This window comes from Mastigoproctus giganteus, chromosome 7 (genome assembly GCF_048544385.1).
Source record: "Mastigoproctus giganteus isolate SK-2022 chromosome 7, ASM4854438v1, whole genome shotgun sequence".
Taxonomy (NCBI): domain Eukaryota; kingdom Metazoa; phylum Arthropoda; class Arachnida; order Uropygi; family Thelyphonidae; genus Mastigoproctus; species Mastigoproctus giganteus.
In genome coordinates this window covers 140,436,708-140,459,916 of record NC_143581.1, presented here as the reverse complement: position 1 = coordinate 140,459,916, position 23,209 = coordinate 140,436,708, and the positions used below count along the sequence as shown (strand labels likewise).

Below are 23,209 nucleotides of genomic sequence, written 5' to 3'. Positions count from 1 at the left end.
TTTGTGACATAAACTAGGAATTGTTTGGGGAGTTTAGATCTTTTTGTAGATAAGCTTACTCTATTAGTTTGACAATTTATGGTGTATTCAATAGTTTGAAAAAGTGGGGGGGGGGACATACTGTATGAAGTAATGAAATTTTTGGATATGCAATACACATGGTAAGAATATACACAGATCATTGCCATAACGTGGCCTCGACAATTCCCCCCCCCCCACTGCATACAAACTACTCAGACTCCTCCTGTCACTATCTGGCAGAGTGGAGGTAGCAAGATTATACACTAGCTGATCCGGAAGCCAATAGGTTAGGTTCGGTGTACTAACTAGCTGTCGTCCTATGAACACCGTTTTAGAGCTGTACCCTCGGAATGTAAGGAAAATTGGATCTGGCTTGGATCATAACCTCATCAATCATACTGCATGATGTAAGCAAGTGTTTGGTTACTTCCTTTTCGAGGGCACAGCACTAAAACGGTGTTCGTAGGGCGACGTCTTCCCATCCACTTCAGTGCCTTTCTTACGTTTAACTTCAACAATTTCTCCTCCACTTTGTTCTCAGTTATTACAAAATCATTTAGTTCCCTGCCAGATTTTAGTAAACTTCTGGCATGCATTCTCCTCCCTGAATAACTCTCATGTTTGAATGTAGATGCAAAATAGTCACTTAGTTTATTACCTACCTGAGCAGGATCGTCAACCATCGATATCAAGTTGACCAATCGGATTCATCTCTTTCTTTCTAGAGTTTACGAAAGAAAAGTTTTTGCCAAAGATTTCTTGTAATCTGGCTTTGCTTGCCTAATCTCTTTTGTGACTTGATTACTGGCTAGCTTATATCTACCATAGGCTTCTGTGTCGCCTGATAATTTATATTCATTCAATGCATCTTTCTTCTCTGCCATGCGTTTCATTGAATCAGATGATCCAATGAAACGCATGGCAGAGAAGAAAACTTGAACAGTATTTCGTGGTTGGTATGAAAAGCCTAGTAGCTTCCAAGATTAATTCATTGAATGCTTCCCATTTAGAATTTGCTGTTGGTAACATCATCAACCTGATCTCACTGTATAGTATTTAAAAAATGTCTGAGAAAGTTTTAAAATTCTGTACTGTTATTTCTGTCTGTACTGTTGTGTAATAAAATTCTCCAATTCAGTTCTTATTTTTTTGCACAACATTTGTAATGTCGCCTTCCACTCACTTGTGCGCATTGTATTATTTTATCCCTCACCTTCTTCCTAATGAATAACGATAAAATAAAACTGAAACACGTAGCACTAAATTACTGAAATATCTTACTTCTCTGTATATGAAATAAAGTTAGATGTGGATTTTTTGTGTTCATTATTTATTAAATATGATAGTGTATTATGGTGGCGTTATAAACGCTGAAAGTTAATGTTGCATGCGCTGGGAGAAAGTTTTGTGTCGTTCAATTTAATTCCTTTATTATTATGTACATTCTGCAGTACCGATATGAAAGTGTAAGTACAAAAAAACAAAAAATTAATAATAAATAAAAATAAATACATAAAATAAAAAAATGCAAGAACAAAATGCGTCGACTCCAGAATGTACCCAGTCTGTGCAGTCACAGTTAAAACCGTCCGGAAAAACCTCATATGAATCGGATATCCAAAGACAGATAATAGCAGCATTCGAAATATTTGATGTTGATAAGACTAGAACGATTGACATTAGAGAGGTTGGAACAGTAATTCGATCCTTAGGATGCTGCCCAACAGAAACCGAATTACAAGATCTTTTAACTGAGGTAGAGGATGAGGATTCTCCAGGATATGTTTATTTGGCTAAGTTACTTCCTGTTTTAACGAACATTCTCTTGGAACACAGATTCAAGCCATCCGGGAAAGATGTTTTGCTAGAGGCATTCAAAGTTCTTGATGTAGATAATAAAGATTATTTAACCACTGATGAATTATATGCGTTTCTTACCGACTATGGGGAACCATTTACAGAAGAGGAAATAGAGGAAATGATGTTGGCAGCAAGAGATCCTGACACAAAAAATATCGAATATTTGACGTTTGTGGAAAAATTACTGGTGCCTGATACTCTCTGACTATTTGTAGATTCATTATGATTATATGATTTCAGAATAGATACGTTAAATGCCACCGCTTGTCGTAAGAGAGAAATTTTTCTTAATTTAAAGATTGTAAAGACTAACATATCAAAATAAATTTTAGTCGCGGTAACAAATTATGGTCTCTTTGAAGTGATTTGAAATGTTAGGCATAACAAACGAACACGTTTCATCCGTTGTTGAATTGAAAAGTAAATTGAAAGTTGAGGGAACATTATTATTTGGATTTGACAAGTTTCATTGGTTAACAAATTTAAAATTAAAAAAAGATACTGAGGTGCAAAGCACAGTTAAGGATATTTGTAGAGAAAATGTATCGTTGGAAGACCGAAGTAAAATACGTTTGCAGTCGTTATCGTTTATTCCTAGTACCATATGTTTTCATTCTGAACAGTATTTCATTCGAGAAGTATATCCCGGATGGTGTTGTTTAATTGTCCTTACCACAGGTTAGTATATATATATATATATAAGACCTTATTTCAGTAAAATTTTCCAAATATCTGGTATTAATTTAAATACACTGGAATGTAAATTTAAGAATTTCAATTGAGGTTTATTCATTTAGTTATATTCATAATTATTATTATTACTATTATTAGCATTAGCCATATGGTGCAAGGAAGCCTGGGGTTTATGCTGCACCAGTCAAAAAAAAAAAAATTCCGGAGAGAGAGAGAGAGAGAGAGAGAGAGAGAGAGAGAGTGAGTGAGTCAGTCAGACAGAAGTAGAAAGGAATCACCAAGAAAAAAAAGAATAATGATATCCAGCTCAGGACCCTGCGTTAAGGGCCATGGTAAACTACACAACATCAAAGTTACAGGTGAGGCTGATAATGCAGACATAGTAGCAGCTACAGAGTTCCACAAGACTTTGGCCGAAATCATCAAAAACAAGGATTATTGTTATTACTTGCACTCAGTTAACCTTGATGAGAATGTATACCATGTTTTCTGTTTCTTTTGATTTATCATATGTTTTAAAAGCAAATCTCTCCATTCTCTTTTGCAACCTATAAGCATGAGTGTTGAAATACACAGTTTGGTATATACAAGTGTACACCATTCTCAGATTCTAAATTATGCAACAATGGAAAATCATAGCATATGAAAGGATTACATACATAATTTAAGATAGTGGAACTTATTTCCACTCAGTGTTCTCTGTAAACTGCACACCATGGGAATCTATCCCTCATAGAGCTTTTCTTTCTTTTTTTTTTTTTTTTTTGCACACAAGCAATTAGGATAGCACACTACACTTTTCTGCACTAAAGAAATGCTACTGGCCAAAAAGAAAGAAGAAATACTACTTTATACAAAAATACAAAATTTTATCAAAAATACAAACAAAATACTTTATCAAAAATACAAAATTATTTTTGATTTATTTATTATTATTTTATTCTTTTGTTATTATTGTTGATTGTCCTTTTTATTTTATTTTATTATTTATTTCTTATTATTTATTTATTTTTTTTGGCTGGTGCAACAAAAGCCTGTGGCTTCCTTGCATTATTTGACTTGTACTGATACTGAGAAGAATGGATAATGTCAAGAAACATATAAGACATGAGGATCTAGAAAACGCTCAGATGAACCGTAAATAATGCAATATATTGTTCAGTTCAACTGTAAAGGCATGAGTGGGAATGAGGATGGATTAAGCCTGATCCATCATTTTAAGCCAATAGCAGTTGGCTTGAATTATAAATAGTAACTGTGTGCTTAGCTTTAGGAATTACCATTACTTTAGCATTTATTTAGTGTGAAATATCACTGTTTCTAGATAGCTGAGCTGAATGATGTTCTACAGTGCCCCCCCCCCCCACTGTTTGTTAGGAGGATGTGAATGGTTATCATCATCCTTTGGTGGGACTTTGTACATTAGAGCCCTAGAGAAAGTGTAACAAACCTTATTAGATAACTAAGAAATTAATATGTTGAATAACATATTCTACATAGAAATAGGCACAATTTGGCCTTAGTGCCATAAAGCAATATAACAACCAACCAATCAAACATAACATATCCCATATCCACATAAAACTAAGTGCAGGAAGTACATGCGCCATTGATCTTCTTCCTTAGGGTTTCACAATATGAACTGTATTAGAAACTCCTCATGACAGTATCATTTCCTGACCATTTACTCCATATTATTTGCTAATTTTCATCGGCATCAAACAGATCTAAAAAAATGCATGAAATTTTCAAAAGGCAAACTGGAATAAATTTAATCAGACTGCACCATTAGGTGAGCAACTAATCTTATCTCTTAGTGCGAATGAAGCAATGGCATATATCACCAGCAGTTGGTGATATATGCCAGCAGCTATCACGTAGCTAGGTTTTCGGCACCTTTGGCAAATTCGTGGCTATGCACCCTTTTTCAATAATTGGTAAAATCATAATAAATAATAAGTATAGTCGGACCTCTGTTTAACAAACTTCTTTATAGCAAATTTTTCTATTTAAAGATAAATGTTTTCTTTTTACCGAATTTTTTTAGAATTCGCTAAATAGAATTTTATTCTTTATCAAATTTTTTTATTTCTTCATTTTATGGAAACGAAAATTTTCCATATAACGCATTACGAGACGTAACTGGGTACACATCATTTGCACCCATGGGCTTCAAGCAAGTAATAGTTCTGTTGTTATGCCTGAATTAAAAGATAAAGAGATTACCATCTGCAACTCAGTGGGACCTGTAAAACCTATCCGACTACCTGTCCCACATACCGAGAAGTCGAGCTGGTCAACTATTTTCTGTGTATCCATAGCCAGTGGGCAGACTAAGGTGTATTAAACATTGGGACAATAGGCTCTGGTCAACCTTCTGTTGTAAGCACCCTGTTAGAGATTTAGAAAAGAGTGGCTTTCCTTTATCCCAACAAGCGGTCATCTGTTGTTTTATTAAGTGAAACGGAACGGTTTCAAAGCTATTGGCCTATCATCGAGCTCAATATGAGATACAGAGGAAATGATGCCTCCCACACTACTATCGTAGTTTTTTCTTAAGAGTAATCTATGGTGTATCCACACCGATATTATATAGATATAAAACTCTTACTCTAAACATATTATGCCTTGTTGTATTTAGTTATTTTAAATATTACTATAGAAACCTTTTGTCATCTCTCATATTGTGTGATTATCTTCACAACTGGGTCGTCATGTCTCCAATACCAGGGTACCTGCCCACCCACCAGTGAAAGACCAACAAGCCTTGAAACGGTCACCAGGGAGAGCCTGATGTTCATGGAGTTTCCGAGAATAGGTAACAACAGTCTTCTCTACTGGGGAAGCATTGCCTATTGACAGGCAGAATTACATAACAAGTACAGGTCACTGTTGAAAAAAAGCCGTGAATTAGGGTTGAATTTGAAAGTGACTGCAATTCTGCACAGACACGATAGGAGGGAGTATATGATGAGAGCCCTCTCGATCAATTCGGCCCTGAAAAGATTGTGCAAGGCTCAAGGGGTAGAATTTTTTTTTCAGCCTGGTCTGTACTTGTTAACAGGAGAGACTGCTTCTACAGGGATGGGATACACTTAAATAGAAAGGGTGCAAGAATGCTTGCTTATGCTATCGAGGCAGTGTTAGATGTTTCGGAAAACTGCTAGATTGGGGGATACAAGGACTAATAGATTAACAATAGCCACTAGCAGAGGTGAAAGTGATTCTTGCACTGCTTCTATTGGATTGAGCACAAGCCTGAAAAACAAGATGCAAGATATTTCAGAGACTGCTGGGAGTCATTGTGGTACAAGTAAACACATGGGTTGTGTTAGGGTAGCATAGAATAGAAACGGGTGCATGTATACTTGCATGTACACCAATGCTAGGAGTTTGGTAAATAAATTTGATGAATTTGAAGTATTGCTCAAAGCATCAAAGGCGGATATTGTTGGGATATGAGAGACGTGGTGTCACACAGATATAAGGAATGCACAACTGGAATTTGGGGAGTACAATGTCTATAGAAGGGATAGACAGGATAGGAAGGGAGGAGGGGTTATGCTATTAGTTAAGAAATACATAAAATCCAAGGAAGTGAAGCCAGTCGACATTGCTAGACAGTGCAGTATCGAGTCAGTTTGGTGCGACATAAGCATTGGGAGATCAAAATTGAGAGTAGGAGTGTGCTATAGGCCTAATGACTCTGATGAGTATAATAAGAAACTGTACAGGGAAACAGAGTGGGCCAGTAAATCAGAGAGTCTGATAATGGGGGATTTTAATTTCTCAGATATTGACTGGAATTTGTGGGTTGGTCACTCATACACTAGCAAGGCTTTTGTGGATTTATTGGATGACTGTTTTCTACATTAGCATGTTCGGGAGGCAACTAGAGGGAGTAATACTCTTGATTTGATTTTCAGTAGTGATTCTTCATGCATTAAGAATCTGCAGGTAAATGAACCACTAGGTGGCAGTGATCACAGTGTGCTGAAGTGGGATTTACTCAAAGAGGTAACTACCATTAGGGGTAAAGGGAAGGGTTATTGCTTTCGTAAAGGCGACTATGACGGACTGAGACAGTATTTAAATTCTATACAGTGGGACCAACTGATGATGTTACCAACAGCAAATTCAAAATGGGAAGCATTCAAAGAACTTATCTTGGAAGCTACTAGGCTTTACATACCAACTAAGAAATATTATTCAAGGTTTAGGCCTAAGTGGATGTCAGATGAACTAATGAGACATATGGCAGAGAAGAAAAATGCATGGGATACATACAAATTAACACGTGACACAGAAGCCTATGATAGATACAAGTTGATCTGTAAGCAAGTTACAAAGGAGGTTAGGCAGGCGAAGGCAGATTACGAGAAATCTTTGGCAAGGGATGCAAAGAAAAACAGCAAAGAGTTCTTTATTTATGTAAACTCTAGAAGAAAGGGGATGAATCAGATTGGTCCACTTGATATCGATGGGTCAACTGTTGATGATCCTGCTCAGGTAGCTAACAAACTAAGTGAATATTTTGCATCGACATTCACACATGAGGAGTTATTCAGCGAGGGGAATGCCAAAGGTGTATTCAACTCTGGCAGTAAGCTAGAGAATCTTGTAATAACTGAGAGTAAAGTGGAGGAGAAATTGTTGAAGATAAATACAAGAAAGGCACCTGGGGTGGATGGGATCTATCCAGTTATATTAAAGAAGGCAGCAAAGGAAGTAAGCAAACCCTTAGCCATAATTATGAGAGCTTCCTTGGACTCAGGGGAAGTACCCATGGACTGGAGATGTGCAAATGTGACCCCAATTCACAAAGGAGGATCAAAGGGTGACACAAGTAATTATAGACCTGTTAGTTTAACTTCTATTCCCGGAAAATTAATGGAGGCACTGGTTACAGAAGCACTGCAGGATCATCTAGACAAGACTTCAGTTATAGCTCAGACACAGCGTGGTTTCGTTAAGGGGAAGTCTTGCCTGACCAATTTGATTGGATACTATGATGCAGTCACAAAAGAACTGGATGCAGGGAATAACTTTGATATTATATACTTGGATCTTAGAAAGGCTTTTGATACTGTTGCACATGGAAGACTGCTGCACAAATTGGAGCAGTGTGGCATTGGAGGCAAATTGCTGCTATGGATAAAGGGGTGGTTGAGGGGGAGAAGACAGAGAGTGGTAATAAATGGACACTGCTCATCAAGGACTAATGTTATTAGTGGAGTCCCTCAGGGCTCAGTGTTGGGTCCATTATTGTTTTCTGTATTTATAAATGATATTGATGATGGTATTTCAAGTTTAATGTCCAAGTTTGCAGACGATACGAAGGTTGGAAGGGTTTTCAAGGACACTACTGACACTATGCTGCTGCAACAGGATCTGAAAGGTTGAGCAGATATGCTGAGAAGTGGCAAATGAAGTTTAACATTGACAAATGTAAAGTGCTACATATGGGAAACAGCAACCCCAGAGCAACGTATCAACTCTGTGGTACTACACTGACAGTGGTAAAGAATGAAAGGGACCTGGGGTGGTTGTGCAGGCAGATATGAAGTTTTCTGACAGTGCAGACGGGCTGCAAGAGTAGCTCATGGTGTATTGTCGATGATATATAGGAATTTTTCTAGCAGGGATAAGGAGGTGATTATTCCCTTGTATAAGACAATGGTCAGGCCACACCTAGAGTACTGTATACAGGTCTGGAGGCCTCATTTCAAGAAGGATGTAGAGCTGCTGGAACGAGTACAGAGAAGGGCAACAAGATTGGTGAATGGAACAAAGGGGTGCTCTTACGAAGAAAGGCTTAAGTTTTGCAAATTACAGTGTCTGGAGACTAGGCACCAGCGAGGTTATCTGATAGAGGTTATAAAGCCTTGAATGGTTTGAGCATGCTCAATGCTGATGGGATTCTTCCTCTTGCTCAGAATAATCACCTGAGAGGGCATAAATTCAAATTGAGGAAAACAGATGTAGGATAGACGTGAGGAAATTTGCCTTTAGCCAGCATGTGGTTGGTTGGTGGAACAGACTTCCATCCCTTGTCGTGGAAGTTGATAGCCTAAATAAGTTTAAGGCTCAGCTGGACAGGTATTTCAAACGAACATAGGGGTGAAGTGGAAGTGGTTATTTTTTATTTATTTATTTATTTTATTTTTTTTTTTTTGGCTGATGCTGCATAAGCTTGCTTTCTTGCATCAAATGCCTCTACTAATGCTAAAATGCTAATGCTATTCGAGTAGTTTTTGAGTGATGCGAGTAGAAGGAGTTACTGTCCCTCTCATTCTCCTACACCGTTTCTTTTCTCTTCCACTCCTACTATAACTTTCCCTCTACTATTTTGCTTTTCTAAGTCTAATAGAGACAATTGGATATTAGAGTTATTATCCCACACATATACAAACAAACTTTGAAACGGTGCCATCTGTGTGGTGGTGTCCACCAAGAATAAGTAACAATAGTCTTCTCTATTAGTGAAGGGTTACCTATTCGAACTAATGCAATACCATGGCAACTTGTGAAGGATGAGCGCAATATGAGATTCAGAGGAAATGATGCCTCCCATTGCTACTATTGTAGTTTTTTTCTTAAGAGTTAACTGTGGTGTATCCACACCGGTAATATATAGATATAAAACTCTTACTCTTATTATATTATGCCTTGTTGCATTTAGTTATCTTAAATTATTTCACTTTTGTAGCTAACAAATTAATAAATTCATTCTGAATTTCTGGAGATAAATAATTAGTGTGGTGTTTAATATGCGATTCCAGAGCATTTTTCATGCCAATGTCAAATTGGCAGCCAAATTTTATCAAGTTTAAAAATACGCCACAATTTTTTTTTCTTCGGTATCGATATTACTAGTATGTCCACGAAATGCCAAATTATTTTCAGCACAGAACAATATACATTTCAATATAGGACGCCATTTCGAAATTTCGCTTCTTAGTGCTGCTTGTGCAGCATCTTCAATTAGTCCACCTTTTTGAAGACCCTTTTCTAATAATTTCCATTTTGTGAAATTGTTTATATGTTGTAATAAATTCTCATGAAAAAGAACGTTTGGATTTAGATGTTTCCAAACTGCCTGAGCTGCAAAATGGAACATTATTTGTGGTGCCTCCATAGCCAGGTGGGCAGGAGCAGCAGTGTGTAGCACATGCTTCTTGATTAGACCGGGGTTCGAGCCCGTGACCACCAAATACGGAGGATGCGGAAAGGTCTGGGAATGATCACCGCATATCCCCAGAGCAATATGGCTTTAGTTGCTAATGCTTCTAAAAACCAAATAACAAAAAAAAAAAAAAAACGGAACATTATTTGTGCCAGATACAAATAAGAGGCACGGAAAACAAAATATTGTATATTTGTTTTGTCAATAAAATAACCATTTCCTCTCTTTTTTTTCAAATACCTTCATTTTTGTATTTCCACGAATTATTGAAACATCAGCCATTAGTAACAGGATAAGACTATATGTTCGCGACTGTGTTGCACCATAAAAGATCTGTTTTTGTGGGCATTAAAGTTCCATGTGTTTGGATAATTAAAATTCAGACTTACATGTTCCATGTTAATATTATTGCTACCATCATTTTCTTCTGCCAACTGTTGTTGGTTATTGTCCACACTTTCTAATTCTTTTAAAATAACTTCAACTGTTTGAGCTTTTTCTTGGACTTCCATTTCAGTGGCATCATCATTTGTTTCATCTTCATTCAAATCATGTTCATTTTCTTCGTCAATTTCAGGTTTGGAGTTGCTTATTGTAAGCCAGTTTGGTTTTGTAGCGGAATGTTTATTCTAATTTCCTCTTTGTTATTATTTTTTTTTACGTAAACCCCAAAAGCGAGAGGTATTAGAACCTATAGTACTTAGTACCATGCTTGGGTTGGAAGGTGAGAAGACGAAAGAAGACATTTGTTGACATTTGACTTGAAATTCTGTAGACTGTAATTTTCAGGAAATACATATGAAGGAAGATTGTTCCAGAAAACGGCAGTTGAATGAATAAACGAGGAAGATGAAAAGTTGGTTCTGTGAATTTGAAGTGGATAGTAAATGGATGTTGGCTGGTGTCGGCACGTGTTTGGACTGTTTTTAAAGAGAGAGCGGGAATTATAGAAGCCAATTCAGATGAACACTGCCCATGGAAGTATCTGTAGAAGAGGCATGCAGCAGAAACAGTACGTCTATGAGAGAGCAAGTGGAGAGACTCTGTTAGAGATGAATCATTAATTAACCTAACTGCCCTTTTCTGAATGTAATCAACAAGCCTGAGAGAGGTTTTGGGAGCACCACCCCAGATGTGGGAACAATATTCCGTGGTAGGGCGGATTTGCGATTTGTACAAAGTGAACAGCTGTTTGGAAGAAAAGTAACGCCGAAAGAGAAACCCGAGTTTTTTAGATGCAGAGGAAGCAATATTTGTAATGTGCTTGTGTCAAGAGAGATTAGAAGTCATGGTAATTCCCAAAAGAGATATATCATTTTGCCTAGAAATCGGAGTGTCACCAAAGATAAGTATAGGAGCAGAAGAATCCTTTTTGCGAGATATAAGACAAGACTGAGTTTTAGAAGGGTTGAAATCAACTAAGTTGTCTTTGCCCCACTGGAGAATTACCTGGAGATCGGCATTTAAGGAATTGGTAGCAGATTTTCGAAAAGTTGAAGCTGATTGAGCAGGGCAAGGTTTCTCAAAATGGAAAGTGGAATGCAATATGCTGTCATCGGCAGAACTATGGACAGGATTTCTAGTCAATGGAAGAAGGTCATTAATATACAAGAGGGAAAGAACTGAACCTTGGGGGACACCGACATTAGTGGAGAAGTTAGAAGACAGAGCCATCTACCATCACCCTTAGTGAGCAATCAGAGAGAAAACTGGATAACCAATTACAAAAAACAGTAGGCAAACCATAAGGCGGAAGCTTGTTTAGAAGACCTTTATGCCAAACATGATCGAAAGCCTTTGAGATGTCAAGAGCAACTGCTTGAGTTTCACCGAAATTTTCCATTGAATTAGTCCATAAATGGGTAACATAAGCCAAAATATCACCAGTGAATCGACACTGACGGAATCCATACTGGCGATCGTAGATCAGACAGAAGGTTTCTAGGTAGTTTAAGAGTTGGCGGTTAATAGATTTCTCCATTACTTTAGAAAGAGTAGGAGTAATTGCAATGGGGTGATAATTGGAAGGGAGGGATTTGTCACCCTTTTTAGGAACTGGCTGGATATGAGCAAATTTCCAAGCAGAAGGAAAAACACCTTTGGAATAAGAAAGTGCAAAAAGTAGTCAAAGAACAGGAGTAAGTTCAGGAGCACAGGTTTTGAGAACAAGTGGAGAAATACCATCAGGACCTGAAGCTTTCTTAGCATCAAGATTCGTCAAAATCCTTCTGACATCCTTTTGACGGAAGACCACAGGAGGCATTGAATGGAGTGTGTTGGGAATGAAGGGAGGTGTTTTACCAAGATCATTAATACATGACTTGGAAGAAAAATGGGATGCTATCAGGTCAGTGTTATCCTTGGCTGAAGTAACAACCAAACCATCTGGTTTTGACAGAGGTAGGAGCAGAGTTGGGCAAAAATTGCAGCCAATAGCTTTGTCAAGAGACCAGAATGCTCGGCTACCATTAGGGCAAGGAGCAAGTTTTCTACTCTTAGCCTATTCAAACTCTAGTTTAGACTGATTAATAACTGCCTTACAATTGTTGCGAGCTTTGGTGTAGGCAGAAAATGAAACTGAAGAATTAGAAACAAGCCAATTCTGATATGCAAAGTTCTTCTCTTTGAACAACCTTAGCACATTTATTGGAAAACCAAGGTTTAGATAAAGGACGAGATTTTAAAGTGGTGTGTGGGATAAAGGATTCCATTCCTGCAAGAATAATTTCACTGACACGATCTGAGCAAACATTGACATCAGAAGTTTTGAAACAGTAATCTGACCAAGGAAAAGAAGAAAAGAAGTCTCGCAGGTCATCCCATTTTGCATTCTTTTAATGCCAAACAGCACGAGGTTGGGAATAGCCATGAGATAAAGATTCCATTGGAGAAGAGACAATCACCAAGTTGTGATCTGAAGTGCCTAAAGGACCTCCCACTTCGACCGTGTACTTAGAAGGATTGTTTGTGAGAAAAAGATCAAGCGTATTGGCTGTATGATTAGGATTGTCTGGTATTCTTGTAGGTAAATGAACAATCTGTGCTAGGTCATTAGTAATTGCAAAAGCCTCAGCATCTCGACCAGCTGGGTCAGCGTGACTAGAAAACGGAAGCCATCTGGAGTTGTGAACATTAAAATCACCAAGGAAAATTACTTCACTGTTAGGAAAGTTGGACTGGAGAAAGTCAAGTTGCAAAGAGAGGAAATCAAAGAGCTCCAAGTGATTAGTGGAGTTGGGAGAACGGTAGAGATAACAGATGAATTTGACACAATGAGGTAGAAAGATTTTAATATAGAGAAGATTGAAAAGAGGAGATTCCAAATTACTAAGTCTCTCACAGGGAGTATCGGAATGGACATATGCACAGGTACCACCTTTGAGGTGAAAGGAATCATACAGAGAATAATTTGACCAAATGAGATGAGCAGTAGTTGAATCAACCAATAACTGAGATTCTGCCAGAAAAAGTACATGGGGTTTGGCAGATTGCAAGTGGAAATGGACATTGTTGAGATTAGAATTGAGACCATGGATATTTGTGAAATGAACTAGGAAGCATTTGGGAGGTTTAGATCTTTTTGCAGATAAGCTTACTCTATTAGTTTGACAATTCATTGTGTATTCAATAGTAAGAAAAAGTGGGGAGGACATGCTGTGTAAAGTAATGAAATTTTTGGATATGGCAAAGACATGGTAAGAATATACCCAGATGCTTGACATAATGTGGCCTCGGCAATGCCCCCCCTCACCGCATACACACTACTCAGACTCCCTCCAGTCACTATCTGGCAGAGTAGAAGTAGCAGGATTATACACTAGTTGATCCGGAAGCCTCCTAAAGAGTTATCAGTAGGTTCGGTCCGGTTTACTAACTAGTGGCCGGTGTGCGAACACCGTTTTAGACCTGTATCCTCAAAATGTAAGGAAGATTGGATCTCGCCATGATGTTCATCATAACCGCAAAAGTCATCAGTCATACCGAATGATGGAGGAGATGGGGAAGGGATGACCAGAACTTAGCTCTGGATACTAAATATGGGTTCTGCTACTTCAAGCCTCCAAAAAGAAAGTGGTGGTTTTGCACCAGTTGATGAGAGTCATCAACTGGTATTGCCTGGTAACACAGAGGGGTGATATTCCTTCATGTGGTGTGGGCACCACACCTCGACCCCTGTTTACGTTGGTTCACACCTGGGTGGTTACCCACAGTGTGCTTGTGCATGGAAGTTATACTCAAGATTACTAACAGATCCACCATTGTGAAGGTGTAATGAGAGGATTTGGCTGTTATAAATCATCTGAACTTTGCCGAAATTGGGTCCACTTGACTTGATTATCACTCGAATATCAGTTCCATCAGCAATTTAGACTCCCAGGTAGCAAGTACAGCTTGTCTGGCATATCTGAGCCAACCTCAAGGTCCATGGAAATGTATATAGACGTCTCAAAAATGACACATTTGTGGGAACAGCAATAATCTCTGACCTGTTACTGCTTGAATGTGGTGTTTTTACAGCTGAACTCTGTGCAATATTCAATATGCAATAGTATTCATATCTGGTTGGATCAGTTAGTTGGAACATCGTGAAGGTTTGATCTCTATCCTGGTTAAGAATTAAAAATTTTGTTTTTGGGGTGGATTGGATCTATCCAATTATATTAAGGGAGGTAGCAGAGGAGGTAAGCAGACCCTTAGCCATAATTATGAGAGCATCCTTAGATTCTCTCATAATTACGGAGATGTTGCCATGGATAGAAATGTGCAGATGTATCACCAACTCAGAAAGGGGATCAAAGAGTGGTATTAGTAATTACAGACCTGTTAGCTTAACTTCTATTCGACAGAAGATAATGGGTTTGTTGGTTAAAGAAGTATTGCAGGACCAGCTAGACAGGAGTGCAGTTATACTTCAGTTATAGCATGAGTTTGTAAAGGGATGATCTTGTCTGACCAATTTGATTGGGTACTATGATGCAATAACAAAGAAACTGGGTGCAAGAAATAATTTTGATATCATACACTGTATGTATTTCTGGAACGGTTTTGATACTGTTATACATAAATGACTGCTGTACAAATTGTAGCAGTGTGGCATTAAGTTGCTGCTCTATATAAAGGGATAGTTGAATGGGAGAGGATAGATGGTGGTTTTTAATGGTTTTTGTTTTTTGTTTTTTTTTTTTTTTGGTTTTTAGGAGCATTAGCAACTAAGGCCATATTGCTCCGGAATATGCGGTGGTCATTCCTTGACCTTTCCGCATCCTCCATATTTGGTGGTGACGGGCTCGAACTCCGGTCTAATCAAGAAGCGTGTGGTACGCACTGCTGCTCCTTCCCACCTGGCTACGGAGACGCCGGTTTTTAATGGACACTGCTCTTCGTGTACTATTATTAGTGGAATCCCCCAGGGTTCAGTGCAGGACCCATTGTTGTTTTCTATATTTGGTAATGATAGTGATAGAGATATATCAGGCTTAATGTGTAAGTTTGCAGATGATACAAAGTTGGCAGGGTGGTTAATGACAGTAATTAGTTTTCTCCAAAGCCATAGTACTCCTACTTGCTTCTTTGCTTTTTTTTGCTATTTGCTTTGCTGCTCTAGTCTGAGGCATGATTTCTGTTTAAATTAAATTTAATTTTAGACTACCACACTAACCTAAGATATACCCAAGTGCAGTAATATATTACACTATTCACTATTCAACAACGATAATATGCTACAAAGTTATGTTATATATTACACTATACAGTTTAGTTTATAATGTTATAAATTTAGTTTACTGTCTTAATAAAAGCTCTTGTAATATTAATTGTACTCCTGCAGAACTACAAACAGGAATACAAAATAGCGATATGAAAAAGGAGTATGAAATATCAATGTGATTAACATTGCAGTGGAGCCATGTAAGATTTTCTTCCAATTTATCAAATAAACACAATAACTGCACTACTAATTTGAAACAAAAAAAAGAAACAAAATATGCAGTGCCACCTGGTATTGCATATTTTGCCATTGCATGCAAAAACATGCTTGTTTATTTATTTAAAATATTTAAAAAATTTAGCAGTGGATAGCAGCATGTGTTTGTTTTATTTTTTCGTTATATTTTTGAATTTATTTTTCAGATGGAAGACTTTTCCACTGTGGATTTAATGATGTATACTGTATTTCAGACGGCGTTACAAACTTAATTCCTGATAATGGTGATGAAATCCGAGATGTTATTTGTGGTTGGAAAGATAGCTTTATATTAACAAAGCAAGGATGGTGTTTATTTTGGTCTAATTGGAGCCATATTATGACACCTGATCATTTAGTAAAAACAGATTCCATGTGTTTGAAGATCAGCTCTGTTGCTACAGGAGACAGGCATACATTTGTGGTTTCCCATGGTAAATTTTTTTTCTTAATATTTTGATGTACAAAACAACAAAATCCATACAACGGAACTTATAATGAAAGATGAGTGTTTATTAATCCTTTGAGGAGTGAATTTTGAGAATAAATAGTGTGAAGGACGGGAATGTGTTTTCCAATAATGATAGCACACGCTTATTGATTAGACCTGGATTCTAGCCTGTGACCACCAAATATGGAGGATGCGGAAAAGTCAGGGAATGACCACCGCATATCCCCGGAGCAATGTGGCCTTAGTTGCTAATGCTCCTAAAAACCAAATAACAATAACAACCAATAGTAATATGCCTTTTGCAGCAAGTTTCTTTATGGAATTTTGAAACTTTATAAAAATGAAAACTTTGTATATAAATCCTTTTGAATATTAATTCAATCTTATATTGGTTTAATTGCCCAACATTAGAGTGAAATTATTGTCAAAAGTTTAACAATGATGATTCAATAAAAAAATTCATTCTAACAATATCAGAATTTAAAAAAAAAATTGTAAAAAAAAGTTGTTACTTTCTTTAATGCAGTAATATCCTCCACATCTATTTATGTATCACTTTATTCAGTTTTATCAGCTTCTGGAGCTGAATTACAGAGAAGTTCAGCATCTGTAAGACAAATCATGTACATTAGTTAATGGGTAATGATCTGCTGTGATTTTCAAAGATATTTTTATGTTACAGCTCTATATGCAATTTACTCTTAATAGTAGTAATGAATATGTAATTAATTACTACTATTAAAACTATAATTACTACTATTATTTATAGCTTGACTGCTCAGGTTCTTTAGAATGTAAAGAACCTGAGTAGTGTGGCAGGAGAATTATTATTATTATTATTAGCCATCTGGTACAAGGAAGCCTGAGGCTTACCAGCCAAAAAAAAAAAAAAAATTCCCGAGTTACCCTCCTGTGTGTGTGAGAGAGAGAGAAGAAGAAGAAAGGCATCACCAAGAAAGAGAAGAATGATGATATCCAGCTCAGGACCCTGGGTTTGCCAAGCCCATACTCACCAGATGTGAGCCCCCGGGGTTTAGTGAAACATTAGTTTTCAAACAAAAATTATATTTTTTATTTAGTTTATAGTGTGTGTGCATATAGATAGATTGCACACACTACTATTTATTTGTTTTTACATGACAATAACAACAATGATACTAGCAAAGACAAGTAAAATTAATTTTGCAATTGCAGTTCATTTTCTGATTATTTCAATTGATATTGGTAGTGAAGTCCAATGTATCACGACTCAGGTTTTGTCGCAAGCGTAATCTTCATCCTGAACCTGAATTAAGGCTCGGACAAAATGTTATTCCAGTAGTGTCAGACACAAAATTCTTGGGACTTGTGTTTGATAAAAAGTTGACCTTTCTCGAACATATTCGTCAACTTCGTACAAAATGCACGAGGGGACTCAATATTCTCCGCTCTCTCTCCTCAACGCGTTGGGGAGCAGATCGATGCACCCTACTACGGCTTTACCGTGCAATTGTACGACCCAAATTAGACTACGGGTCCCAGGTATATTCCTCAGCTAGAGATAGTGTCCTCCGCTGGCTGGACCCTGTCCACCATCAGGCTATCCGTATCGCTACTGGTGCTTTTCGAACATCTCCTGTCCAGAGCTTATACGTCGAAGCAAGCGAACCATCGTTATCCCTTTGACGTAAGCAGTTGTCTTTAAACTATGCTTTAAAGTTGAAATCCCTGCCAGACCATCCTACGTGGGCATCCGTTTTTGAGCCACGTTGGGAAAACTTGTACAATACCCGTCAGACTGCCAACCGACCTTTTGGTATTCGTGTCCAAGAGCTAATCAGAGAGTTTAACATCATGGTAGACAAGGTGGCACAAACACCAAAAAAAACTCTTCCACCCTGGCATGCTCATCCCCCATCGTGCGACTTTTCCCTTAAGAAATGGGTAAAGTCTGAGACCTCATCATCTGTCTACCAGCAGCTCTACTCTGCACACCAAGCTGAGCACTCAGACTTCCTGCCCGTTTACACAGACGGCTCGAAGTCTGAATCGTGCGTAGGATCTGCTGCTGTCTTTCCGGACACTATAATATCTCAGCAGATTCCTCCCGAATCCAGCATATACACTGCAGAGCTGTATGCTATAGAGCTAGCCTTGGATCACATTCGAACTTGTCAATTCCAAAGGTCAATAATATATTCCGATTCTTTGAGTGTATTACAGGCTTTATTATCTCTGAGACACAATTCTCATCCAGTTCTTTGTCGGATTCAGCAGAAGAGACATTCTCTTTATGAATGCAAGTTTGATATCCGCTTCTGCTGGATTCCTAGCCACATTGGGATAAAGGGAAATGATTTGGCTGACGCTGCAGCCAAATCAGCAACACCCACTCATAATCGTTGCCTGTCAGTCCCCTATACAGACTACAGGCAAATAATACGCAAAAAGATATATTCCCAATGGCAAGAACTATGGCACAGGCAGAGAACAAATAAATTATATCAAATAAAGCCTGTAATAGAAACATGGCAGTCTAGTCTGCGCAGGAATCGGAGCGAGGAAGTTGTTCTTGCCCGACTCCGCATAGGACACAGTCATCTGACACATTCGTTTCTGCTGAGGGCGGATGACCCTCCTATGTGCGAGTCTTGTGACACCATTTTATCAATAAAGCATATTTTAATAGATTGCGTTAATTTTACCCATGTTCGCAATATATATTTTACCCCTTTTACTCATCCGACTGAGCCTTATACACTCAGTCAGATTTTATCAGACAACGACCACGTGTCGGCAATTTTTAAATTTTTAAAAGCTACTAATATATACCCACATATACAGGGTGTTTCAGTTAAACGTTTCAGAACTTCTAAGAGGGGTAGGGTACATCCTGACAACTCGAAATCATATAGCAATGTGGGGTCGGAAATGCTTTCCTGAAGCGGTGTTGTACACAGAAGCACCATAAAGAAAAGAGACCGTAAGTGAGAAATCGTTTTAATAATACATGAAAAGAAGCAAAAGGTACATGGATTAAAGTAAGTGTTCGAAGTTTCTTCCACGGGCTACAATGCACGCCTCACATCTCCGACGCATGGACATCCGAACATTCTGGAATACTCCAGGCGAATTTCGAATTTCTTTGGCAGCTACTGCGATTCTTGCAACCAGCTCCTCAGCATTGTCAACAGGGGTGTCATAAACTAGCGATTTCATATGACCCCAGAAATAAAAATCAAGACATGATAGGTCGGGTGACCGAGCAGGCCAACGCACGGGACCACCACGTCCGATCCACTGTTGACCAAATGTGACATCCAGGTAGTTACGAACATCTCCGCTATAATGGGCAGGGGCTCCATCGTGTTGGAACCACATTGCCTGTTGCGTCGATGCAGAAACCTGTTCATCTCTCAAAAGTTGTGGCAATACTTGCTGCAGAAAGATCAAGTAGATAGGTCCGGTTAGACGACACGGTAACAGGTAAGGTCCGATGAGGTGATCTCGCAGGCCAACGCACGGGACGTGGTGGTCCCGTGCGTTGGCCTGCTCGGTTACCCGACCTATCATGTCTTGATTTTTATTTCTGGGGTCATATGAAATCGCTAGTTTATGACACCCCTGTTGACAATGCTGAGGAGCTGGTTGCAAGAATCGCAGTAGCTGCCAAAGAAATTCGAAATTCGCCTGGAGTATTCCAGAATGTTCGGATGTCCATGCGTCGGAGATGTGAGGCGTGCATTGTAGCCCGTGGAAGAAACTTCGAACACTTACTTTAATCCATGTACCTTTTGCTTCTTTTCATGTATTATTAAAAACGATTTCTCACTTACGGTCTCTTTTCTTTATGGTGCTTCTGTGTACAACACCGCTTCAGGAAATCATTTCCGACCCCACATTGCTATATGATTTCGAGTTGTCAGGATGTACCCTACCCCTCTTAGAAGTTCTGAAACGTTTAACTGAAACACCCTGTATAAATAACAATTTGACGAGGTAACCTTTTTAAAGGATACCAGAATTTATCTTTATTGATATTTTATTAATATTTTAATCGTTTCTTGGCGCAGTATAACCTTAGCTGTTTTTGCGCCAATAAACACAAAATCAAAATCAAAAAATCAAATCACGACTCAGGACAATAATAATGTTATCATCAGCTTTATCAAGACCATCAGTGCTCCCACATGTATCACATGATCACAGCATTTTTTCCATTGTGTCAGAGTATAATATGAAAACTGCATTTTCAATTAGTTTTTTCACATATTGAGGACTACTACTGGCATTGTTTTCAGCCACTTTCCATTTATTATAACCCAACACTAATTCAGTAGGATTTAAGTCATCATGATATGGTGGAATCCATAATATGTCAGGCCCACATGCTGAAATTAGCTAGTCTATTTTATATTTAAGTTTATTTGTTGTAACTGCATTCTATCCAATAGCTCAGGTTTCCTGAGGTGTGATTCACACATGGGCGGATCCAGGAATGGCTGGTAGGACCTGAACCCTTGGCTTCCTCGAGTCCAAGTACCTAACTTGTATTTTTTTTGTGTTAGGGTATTATTATTATTTTGTCAAATGTTAAAGAGTACCCCTCGATAGGGATACTCTTAACATTTGAATTTTTAAATGATTAACAGTTATTATGACCTTGAAGCAGCTTTAACCAAAATCCTCAACAAATTGCAAAGTTTACACAATTAGAATGTAAGTGGTAGGGAATACTGCACTTGCTCTGACACTACCCTGGTAGAACCAAGCTCCCACTTTTTTTGTAGTCTAACAATGTTTGAACAACGTTCAAAAATACATTCCTAAAATATTATGTATCGACACTGTGTGATTGATATTTTTACTAACAATAACAAATAGAATATTAGTGAGAGAGGAGTTAGAATATTAGTATTAGAGAATATTAGAGGAGTTAGTATAGAATATTAGTGAGAGAGGAGAGGAATAGCCCCTTTTAATTTACCAATTATGTTTTTCAAGAAGTGACCACATTGAATTAACTGATTGTGCTGCCATGCACATTATACTAATATCTAAAAGGGACCCCACTAGGAATGCCAGTCCTGGGTCCTAAGAACCTAGATCCGCCCCTGGATTCATGTAATATATAATTTTTTTATTTAATTTTTGATGACCATGCTATGATACCTTTTTTCGGAGATGCACTTGTAGGTTTTTATTGATTTGCCTGCCAAGAGACACCCTCTCCTTACCACTTATCATCATCAATGGTGAATGCTTTAAACAACATGCTAGTTGGACACTGGAGGACTGGAAACAAGCATGCCGGTCAAATGAGTCTAAATATCTGGTGCAACATGCCAGTGGATGCTTTGTATGTGGTGCAAGCAACACGAATCCATGGACCTGTCGTGCATGGTGCCCATTGGCCAGGCAGATGGTGGTGGTTGCTTAATCTGGGATGTTTTTCTGGCAAGAACCCTGGTGCATATGAACCAGTGTTTCACTAGTGAGCTTTACCAGCAGTTCTTAGAAGACTATGTGCATCATGCCATGTTGTATTTTTCTCCAGGCAGAAATGAAATCTTCCAAGATGATAATGCACTGTCATTGGACTGCACTGTGCACAAATTGTTCAAAGAATACAGTGACAGTATTACCCATCTCAATTGGCCTCCAAATTCGCCCGACCTCACTCCAATTGGAGTGAGGTCGGGCGAATCTGCATGTTTGGAAAACCGTTAGGATGTTTGGAAGAGGAAGTGAGGTGTATGGACATGCATTAGCATTAGCATTAGTAGAGGCATTTGATGCAAGAAAGCAAGCTTATGCAGCATCAGCCAAAAAAAAAAAAGAAAAAAAAAAAAAAAAAAAAGTAACATAAATAAATAAAAATAACCACTTCCACTTCACCCCTCTGTTCGTTCGAAATACCTGTCCAGCTGAGCCTTAAACTTATTTAGGCTATCAACTTCCACGACAAGGGATGGAAGTCTGTTCCACCCACCAACCACCCGCTGGCTAAAGGCAAATTTCCGCACATCTATCCTACATCTGTCTTTCCTCAATTTGAATTTATGCCCTCTCAGGTGATTTTTCTGAGCTAGAGGAAGAATCCCATCAGCATTGAGCATGCTCAAACCATTCAAGGCTTTGTACACCTCTATCAGATCACCCCGCTGGTGCCTAGTTTCCAGACACTGTAATTTGCAAAACTTAAGCCTTTCTTCGTAAGAGAACCCCTTTGTCCCATTCACCAATCTAGTTGCCCTTCTCTGTACTCGTTCCAGCAGCTCTACATCCTTCCTGAAATGAGGCCTCCAGGCCTGTATACAGTACTCTAGGTGTGGCCTGACCATTGCCTTATACAAGGGAATAATCACCTCCTTATCCCTGCTAGAAAAATTCCTATATATCATTGACAATACACCATGAGCTACTCTTGCAGCTCGTCTGCACTGCTCAGAGAACTTCATATCTGCCTGCACCACCACCCCCAGGTTCCTTTCATTCTCTACCACTGTCAGTGTAGTACCACAGAGTTGATACGTTGCTCTGGGGTTGCTGTTTCCCATATGTAGTACTTTACATTTGTCAATGTTAAACTTCATTTGCCACCTCGAAGCCCATCTGCTCAACCTTTCCAAATCCTGTTGCAGCAGCATAGTGTCAGTAGTGTCCTTGACAACCCTGCCAACCTTCGTATCGTCTGCAAACTTGGACATTAAGCCTGATATACCATCATCAATATCATTTATAAATACAGAAAACAATAAAGGCCCCAATACTGAACCCTGAGGGACTCCACTAATAACATTAGTCCACGATGAGCAGTGTCCATTGATTACCACTCTCTGTCTTCTCCCCCTCAACCACCCCTTTATCCATAGCAGCAACTTGCCTCCAATGCCACACTGCTCCAATTTGTGCAGCAGTCTTCCATGTGCAACAGTATCAAAAGCCTTCCTAAGATCCAAGTATATAATATCAAAGTTATTCCCTGCATCCAGTTCTTTTGTGACTGCATCATAGTATCCAATCAAATTGGTCAGGCAAGACTTCCCCTTAACAA

The 23,209-nt window shown here is 38.5% G+C and overlaps 2 protein-coding genes across 2 annotated transcripts in view; both read left to right on the top strand.

Moving 5' to 3' along the window:
• Positions 1 to 1,434: 1,434 nt before the first annotated feature.
• Positions 1,435 to 2,173, top strand: LOC150083231 (dynein regulatory complex protein 8-like). The gene has a single exon (XM_090377125.1). It carries the CDS (start codon positions 1,547 to 1,549, stop codon positions 2,084 to 2,086), a length of 540 nt encoding a protein of 179 aa, XP_090233251.1. The 5' UTR covers positions 1,435 to 1,546; the 3' UTR covers positions 2,087 to 2,173.
• The window catches only part of LOC150083230 (E3 ISG15--protein ligase HERC5-like), a 144,903-nt gene continuing 123,833 nt past the window's right edge, over positions 2,140 to 23,209 (top strand). The window contains exons 1-2 of the mRNA XM_090378441.1: positions 2,140 to 2,559; positions 15,890 to 16,156. Of these exons, the coding sequence (XP_090234567.1) occupies positions 2,253 to 2,559; positions 15,890 to 16,156 (574 nt within the window). The 5' untranslated portion in view covers positions 2,140 to 2,252. The remainder of the gene's footprint in view (positions 2,560 to 15,889; positions 16,157 to 23,209) is intronic.

What these genes read in the sequence shown, in the direction of transcription:
- LOC150083231 (XM_090377125.1), top strand. Translation starts at nt 1,547, where the DNA reads ATGCAAGAACAAAATGCGTCGACTCCAGAATGTACCCAGTCTGTGCAG.